The sequence below is a fragment of the Limulus polyphemus genome, unplaced genomic scaffold (assembly GCF_000517525.1).
Source record: "Limulus polyphemus unplaced genomic scaffold, Limulus_polyphemus-2.1.2 Scaffold1545, whole genome shotgun sequence".
Taxonomy (NCBI): Eukaryota; Metazoa; Arthropoda; class Merostomata; order Xiphosura; family Limulidae; genus Limulus; species Limulus polyphemus.
In genome coordinates, this window is record NW_013667155.1 from 260,842 (window position 1) to 269,815 (window position 8,974).

The 8,974-nt window shown below is 32.7% G+C and overlaps 1 protein-coding gene across 1 annotated transcript; it reads right to left on the minus strand.

The window, feature by feature from the left end:
* Window positions 1-1,963: 1,963 nt before the first annotated feature.
* Window positions 1,964-8,139, minus strand: LOC106464034. The gene is made up of 7 exons (XM_022391677.1): window positions 8,009-8,139; window positions 7,115-7,182; window positions 5,751-5,849; window positions 4,725-4,751; window positions 4,070-4,120; window positions 2,670-2,727; window positions 1,964-2,040 (listed from the first exon to the last, which is right to left on the minus strand). The coding sequence occupies exons 1-6, from the start codon at window positions 8,103-8,105 to the stop codon at window positions 2,701-2,703; spliced, it is 369 nt and encodes a 122-aa protein (XP_022247385.1). The 5' UTR covers window positions 8,106-8,139; the 3' UTR covers window positions 1,964-2,040; window positions 2,670-2,700.
* Window positions 8,140-8,974: the final 835 nt, after the last annotated feature.

Genomic DNA, 8,974 nt, shown 5'->3' on the forward strand with positions numbered 1-8,974 from the left:
TGGAACTTCCTTGATATCTTATCGAGGGTTCACGATGAGCGAGTTAATTCCGAGTTGACATAGATACAATTTACTTAACAGGGAGCTAGCTAACTCTGTGGTCTTTACTGATCATGACGTTAGGTAATGTTTTCGTAAAAGTACTAATGTCCGATGTGAATCCACTGAAGTTAAATGGTTTGTAATGTTCGAGATTTATAAATGTTCCTGGTCAAATATCTGAAGTGTCCCGATTAATAAGCGTTATATCAACCACAGTTATAGCTTCCGAAGTTTATAGCATACCAACTATAGCAAACCAATAATAGATACTCTTTTTAGGTGCGTTGCGTTGGTTATATTTATAGGCGTGTGGAGAGTTTCTCAAAAGTTCAGTTACGCAACAATAAAAACGCTACACTAGCGTTTATGTACACACGTATATTGTGGATTCTTACACTCGAGAATCTTCTGCAACTTTAGAGAATAGGCGGAAGTTTCGCAATACATATTTAACAGTATAAGTTATGTACATTTCTAAGTATAAATTTAATTAAACAAACATCGATATTGAAATATATGTATAATAATAAATCTGCATCTTGTTTTATCAGTCATGAAATATTTCAAGTGAAAATAATTAAATGTTAAAATCGATGTTAACTCAAAAACATAACACGTTACTTCGTTACATAACATGTTACATATTGTTTATTTTTAGAGAGTTAAGATTTATTAGTAGTTAGCGTAATATTGATCTAACCATCGGATATTGTTCAGTTTTATTGAGCTAAAGCTACTTAGTAGTTAGCGTGTTGTTGATCTAGTCTTCGGATATTGTTTACTTTTAGAGAGTTAAGATTTATTAGTAGTTAGCGTAATATTCATCTAGCCATCGGAAATTGTTCAGTTTTATTGAGCTAAAGCTACTTAGTAGTTAGCATGTTGTTGATCTAGTCTTCGGATATTGTTTAGTTTTATTGAGCTAAGGCTACTTAGTAGTTAGCATGTTGTTGATTTAACCTTCAGATATTGTTTAGTTTTACTGAGCTAAGGCTACTTAGTAGTTAGCATATTGTTGATCTAGCTTTCATATATTGTTTAGTTTTACTGAGCTAAGGCTACTTAGTAGTTAGCATGTTGTTGCTCTAGTCTTCGGATATTGTTTACTTTTAGAGAGTTAAGATTTATTAGTAATTAGGGTGTTATTGATCTAGCTTTCAGATATCGTTTAGTTTTACTGAGCTAAGGCTACTTAGTAGTTAGCATATTGTTGATCTAGCTTTTATATATTGTTTAGTTTTACTGAGCTAAGGCTACTTAGTAGTTAGCATGTTCATGATCTAGTCTTCGGATATTGTTTACTTTTAGAGAATTAAGATTCATTAGTAGTTAGCGTATTATTGTTCTAGTCTTCGGATATTATTTACTTTTAGAGAGTTAAGATTTATTAGTAGTTAGCGTATTATTGATGTAGTTTTATTGAGCTAAGGCTACTTAGTAGTTAGCATGCTGTTGATCTAGCCTTCAGATATTGTTTTGTTTTACTGAGCGAAGACTTTTGAGATGAGATATGTTTGAACGATATTGTTCGTGTTTAAGAACAAGAGTATATGTTAATAGTTAGCTTTTAAAATATAATATAAATAATAATAAGTTTGCAATCGAGACTATATCTGGAGCATAAGTATCAAATATATCTTTTTTGACTTAATTTTAATATTTCGACAATCAATCACTATGCAAAATAGATATCTCTAGGGGTTATGGGGCTGATTATATTTAGATAAATATAATTTTGGTACATTTTAATGTTTACATTAAACACAAATGTTTAATTGACATTATGAAACATTTCAAGGACAATGTGACAGGTGCATAGCACTAACAATTTTTTAATTCCTTAGAATAACACAATAAATATAGAATATACATATCTATGATTTATCATATTAAACAAACTACAGAGAAAATACATCAAAACAAACATCTTTTCTTCATCTTCTCATTCTTTCTCACATATATATTTTTTTCTGTTGCACATTCGTCTCTTTACCAGGCCTATTCAAAATAATTACAGTGGCAGGATTATTGATATAATGTATTGTCAAAACTCAGTCTGTTATGCATTGTTGTAATGGATTATTGAGATTTTTTATCAAATATTATTCGAGAATGTACAGATGTATTTTTGTAATTTCATCCTGCTATAGTTAAGTTGTTTTTATATTTAAAAGTTTAGAATACTAAGGAACGTTGGTATGTCAACAGCACTAAGGATACAGCTTAGTAATAGTTCTACTGTAATAGTCAGCTAAGTTTACTTGTTTTGTAGAACTAATAGAAAAGCTTTCGTCAGTAATTATACGTTCAAGTTAGAAAAGAACAACAACAAAAGCCCATATATTTGCAGAATAGCACAATATATCAAATAGATAAATAAATACAATTTGCATTTATTCTCGTAGAATGGCGTTTCACTCGTGTCCAAATTAATTTCAAATAAACGTGAAATATTTTTAGGAATATATAGAAAAGCTATTAACAAAGTATAAGGAGTTACCCCTTGTAGTACATCTAAGATTTTATTTCGGCTTTATGATTAAGAGTTATAATGATATGATGCTTTTTGTGGTAAATTTGCCTCTTGCATAGCTATTTAAGTTTGGTTAATGTAGTATTCGACTTACCAAGCATTGCTGTACTTCGCCAAGACGTATTTCATTGCCCATTAATTTCCAGACAATTCTGAAGCAAAGAAAGAAAATGATTTTCAAAATTACAACTGTTCTGAAAATCCTGAATCAAACTATTAACGAAATAACTTAATAATAAAACACCATAAACGATTAATTACCTCCAATAAAACGATTTAGTTATACATTGAGTACCTGAGTTAATTAATTACCAAGAAAGTTAAAACGTTGTTATTATTAAGTTGTTTAAAATAGCCTTTTGAATGTGATTTTCGTATTTATTGTAAGATGAATCGGATTATCAGGTCAGTTCAGACGTGTCATATGCATTATGACTGCAAACGCACTATTTAATAGCATGCATACTGTTCTACTCTAGGATCTGCTAGTGAACACAGCTCATGTACTTCGGATCTGCTACTGAACACAGCTGATGTACTTGGGAGACGCTAGTAAGCACGGCTCATGTCGCTGGGATCCGCTAGTGAGCACAGCTGATGTACCTGGGAGACGCTAGTGAGCACAGCTCATGTCGCTGGGATCCACTAGTGAACACAGCTGATGTACTTGGGAGACGCTAGTGAGCACAGCTCATGTCGCTGGGATCCGCTAGTGAGCACAGCTGATGTAATTGGGAGACGCTAGTAAGCACGGCTCATGTCGCTGGGATCCGCTAGTGAACACAGCTGATGTAATTGGAAGACGCTAGTAGGCACGGCTCATGTCGCTGGGATCCGCTAGTGAACACAGCTGATGTAATTGGGAGACGCTAGTGAGCACAGCTGATGTACCTGGGATCCGCTACTGAACACAGCTGATGTACTTGGGAGACGCTAGTGAGCACAGCTCATGTCGTTGGGGTCCGCTAGTGAGCACAGCTGATGTACCTGGGAGACGCTAGTGAGCACAGCTCATGTACCTGGGATCCGGTAGTGAACACAGCACATGTACCTCTGTTTCTGTGTGAGTTATTTACATTAGCTCTAACAGACCGGTATATTTTTGGGTTAATTCTGGTAACAAGCTGTTTGAATTTTCTTCACTATCTACTGGTAGCCGGTTATGCTCTTTTTACTAGCTGAAACTACGCTTTACTTTGCTTTATCGACACGGTTAAATACTTTAAAATATCCCTTTTTTTCGAAACGCTAAACCTTCCTTGCATGCTTCTATGACCGTGGAATAAACGAATTTCATATAGAAAACCGTGTAACTTAACCCTCCAAGGAGGAAGTAAATTTCAGAGTTTTGTTGTTGTTTGCAAATTACCGATTTCAACGGAATTCCACATGAAGGTTAAGGCCTTGGGTACAGCGAGGGCAAGGTGACTGGAAATACAAGTTGTTGCTATAGTTCGAGAACAAGTTTTCGTATTGGGATAAAAGGAAACTCACCTGTAAATTTAAATCTCCACGCAGAGACGACAAGTTAACTTGTCCGTTTGCCTGGAAATATGAAAATAACAGTATTGTTAAAATATGAAAGTTACCTTTAACATTAAACTAAGAATATCGCCTTTTCACCTAATGGCAATATTCAAATATTCAATTGAATTAGTGTTAGCATAAAAACTCTAAAATTTGAATATTATGAGAAAAAAAATATATATAAAATTTCATTTGCATGTAACATTAAAAAAAAGTTTGATTAATTGTTCTTAGACAAATACACGAAGTCCTTTTTCTATATAGTAATCAAGTATAGTAAACTGTTTGGTTAAGTATTGTTAGTAAACAGGTACTAGATCTCTTCTTAATTTTACAATCAAGGAAAGCCACACAGTAACTGGTCATGGTTTATCTTCCTGAAAAAAATAATACTTATGTGGTTTTAATTTAATATAATATTACAATATTAAAAAAGAGTAATCAAACTCATGTAATTAAATAGTGTTAATTACTTGTCATTGAAAAGTTAACTGCCAAGAAAGTCACTTATTTTATATTTTTTCTTGTATTTTTTATCATGGTAACTTCTACTTTTAAGTGACATCTACGAAGTATTATTTATCTAGCATGAAAGTAAGGATGACATTTCTCTTGAACTTACCATTTTCTGTGTTACGCATTGAAACATCTAGAAGAAACAAAGCAATATATAATTTAAAAACACAAAATTTTACCATAATTCGCTTATACGTACATAATAATATTAGTAGGCTGTATCTTACTTGTACGTACATAATAACGTTAGTATAGCTGTATCCTGTAGAAACATTATAACAGTGATCAATTGTTGCAGTATGCGTGTACAGTTGCACGTATCTTAAAATGATGAACGTATGAGGTGCATAACAAAGTACATTTCAATGTTAAAAGGACATATAATATGAAAAGCGTTTATTATATCAATTCTCATATGTATGTATGTAACTGTGGCAAGTCTTCATATCATTAGAAGACTTAGCATGTCAAAATATTATTATATCGATCCTCCCCCATATATTATATATTTATGACGTAGTACGCAGATTACCACTGCTATAATTTAACATTCAGGTCTGTCCAACTAGTGGCTCAAAGTTAGGTTTATACCAGCCCTCGAGTATTAGAGGAATCCCTTAGTTAAAAGTTGATTTTATAAGAAACGACGATGCTATAATACTTTGGTTTTCTCAGTCGGTGGAGATACTGCTGTGAAACAGTATCAACAACTAACAACGTCTACCGGTCTTAACTACGCTAGTTCTACCTCCTGTTTAAATGTCCTATAGGTATGCTTCACTAGCAAACTTTTCATATCCTGGCTGAACTATACCAAAGTATTATATAGCTGGTCGACATTCCTACCACTGTACATCAAAACATTTTTAATGTTCTATTTGAATTATGTCAACGTACTTCAAAGTATATTAGATCTAAACTACGACTAACAAACTTATAGTATCCCCACCACTGTGCATCAAAACACCTCTAATACTTTGTTTGAATCATGTAAACATACTTCAAAGGATATTATATCTAAACTACAGCTGACTAACTTATTATTATCCTAATCACTGTACAGGAAAACATTTCCAGTGTCCATTGAAACATTAGATACGATTTAATCGAACTGAACTTTACGTATACTTACACTGTTCTTTGCCTTTGTGTTAGAACACATTTTTCTGATGTAACCACGAGAGTTTTTCTTGAAGACTTTACTCTTACACTTATTCCATGCGTTTCTCATCTGGAAACGAGAAGAGGTACACTTTTGTGTTACATTACCATTTTCATACAAACACGTGTGACTTACATTTCAACTCCTGTGTTAAGTTGAAAATACGGAATAACCTTAATGGGATCTTTTTGACAAATTTCGAAGCGTTATAGCATCAACATTTAAAAAGTTACAAGTTCGTTAATTTCAACGTTATTATGAAGGTCAATTTTGCAATATCTAGCTCGCTACTCTGCTTGAAAGCTTTTAAGGATAAAACACTACTTAATAAGAAACATTAACCACTTTTAAGCTTACGAGTTAATTAATATTCATCTACAGAATCTCCTCATGAACTGAAATGCGGTATCGTGATCATTGGAATTAGAATTTTCAACCCGAACGGCACTTAATTCGCATGTCGACTAAATGGCCATGTCAAAGAACTCTAGGACTCGGAAATAGTCAGCCCTAATTTTGACCAGAGGGAAAGCAGACAGCCAGCCTCACTCACCGCCACAAGGACATTGCCAGGATTTGTGAACTGATTATAAGGATTCATTGTCACTTTTATATTGCATCCACAGTTGAAAGTGTTCAGCGTCGTCACGTCTCTAATCCTAGACCCTTCGATATGCATCCCGACACACTAATCATTGGGCCACACCCGGTCCTACATGGCCATTAGTTATTCCCTTTTAGATATATATGTCTGCGGATTTACAACGCTAGAAATCGGGTTTCGATACCCGTGATGGGCAGAGCACAGATAGCCCATTGTGTAGCTTTGTGCTTAATTAAAAACAAAACAAATTAGATATATATAAATTATATTTTTCGAAATAAAATAAACTTTCTTATAAAGGTATATACGTTCTCTTGTGCTACGTGAACTATAATAAAATGTCAAGCCTGAAATGTTGCCTGGCTTTTCTTATACATTTATTTATTTCTTATTTTTCTGAACGTGTATTTGACTTTTGAACATAGACTGGTAGTTTATAATTTGGTTTTTGGTATCTAAAATTAAAATCATAAGCTTGCAAATATATATGAAAGTCATATATATTTATGAATAATACTTATTTACATGTAACTTCTTCATTCTCGTTGCACATATATTGCCTTAATAGAAGTATCACCTGTAGCATGCATTTAAATATAAGACGTAAGTTCTATAAAGCTCTAGTTTATAGAATTTTGTATTATGTTTATATATGATTATCAATTACCACATAATAAATGTTAATTTTACCAGTGTTTATGAGCATATTGGTAAAAAATACAGTACTTACCGAAGTTGGTAATTCTCTCATAAAACACGCGTGGCGTTTTTGTATTATTTTAGAACTCAGTCCATTGGCTATTATAAGAACAAATTATGAGCATTAGTTATCCGTAAAACATAAAATGGTATCATAGAATGGTATCATTTATTAATTCTTACATACAATTATTTGTTTTAATAGAATAATATATATCGACATAAACTAAATGATTTATATGGCACACAGTTCAAGTGATTCATGTTACCGGGATACTAAAAGTATAAAAGCTGTTATTTTTATGTCGGATTTTCTAAAAAAAAAGAGTCATAAATAACGTAGCTTTTAATATATATATATATAATACAGTTGAATGAATATTATGCATACAATTCTTATTTTCTGGACATGTTAACCCAGTGGCGGATTGGGCAGTCGAGATATCGGGAAAAACTCCTCTTAAGCCAACGGTCCATCGAAAAAAAAAGAAAAAAGAGCGAATTATTTTCTAAGTCGATTTAATTTGAGCCAACTTTTCCATTAACGTTTGTATCGCGGATAAATATTAGAATTATTTTTGTGTGGAGAACTAGTGTAAAAATAATTTCTTCAGGCCATTTTGAATCCACAATCCGCTCTAGGTCAAATATGAAAGTTCTGTGGATATTTCAATAACGATTTAAAATTTCGAGTCATTTCCTTTTTAAATACCTAATATAGGAGCATTTCGAAAAGGTAACTGTCTCTGTTAAGGACCAATTATCGTTTGGCAGAACAAAGATATCGAAAAGTTTATGTCGACTGAAAGCATGCTGTTTTCTCTTGCTTCTTCATAAAATATTAAGTGGAAGTGCTATCTCTCTGACATGTAGCCTAATAAAAGGTTGGATAAACTGTAAACGCTACAAGATTTTTAATACATACCGCAGAATAACTCTGTAAACTGTGGAGAACATTGAGCAAAGTTCATCAAGACGACGAAAAGCAACATGAACAAGGGCACGAGGATGACAAGTTTCATGGTAATAATGTATACCGCAGACAGTGGTTATAAACTCGGTAATGTTTTCAAGCTTCGATGTTTCCATCTGCTTGTCCTTTATCTATATATATGTAAAATTTTGTCTGTGAATGCATGTTTTAACAGCGCCTTTTCAGTTGTTAAAGTAGTGCTTAAACACTTCTAACAAGGGCTATTTCTGAGAAAACAACAAACACATGTGCAAATATAGAAGTAAATTATGAAGAACTCATACGTTTACAATGCAAATATTTCAACATAAAAATTATAAAAATGCCCATTTCCCGAAGTATTCACGCCACTTTGTCAGAAACAGTTATTTTTTTATGCGTGCGCTTACAAAGAACCTGAGTAACACGCTGAGTCACTACGACCCTGACAATGACGTCCGTTCTACTTAGTAAGCAACATCAAATATTTACACGTTATATTAACTTTACCTGTATCTCACTTTATCTAAACAACAAAATAAGAATTATTTAAGCTCATGTATCACTGAAAAAATACAGACATTAGTTACACAGAGTATTTTCAGTGAACCAAATGTGACTAACTTCTTACGAAATTCGAAAAAATTGGCACATAATTCTTGGTAGATTATAAGCTTATTATTAAACAATTTATAATAATTATAAAAACTGAATATAATCTACAAATAGAACAAAAATGACTGTAAATGATTGGATAAATTTATACATTGTATTATATATATATATATTAAGCAGATGTCGTTTTATCTCAACTGGTTTTTCGTATAATAAACTAATATTAAAGAGTACAAAAGAACAAACTGGTGAGATCAGCCTCCTCTTTCAGTTGACACTGAAGCATAGAGAGGCATCCATTGGCGAAAGAAAGAACTAAGAGCC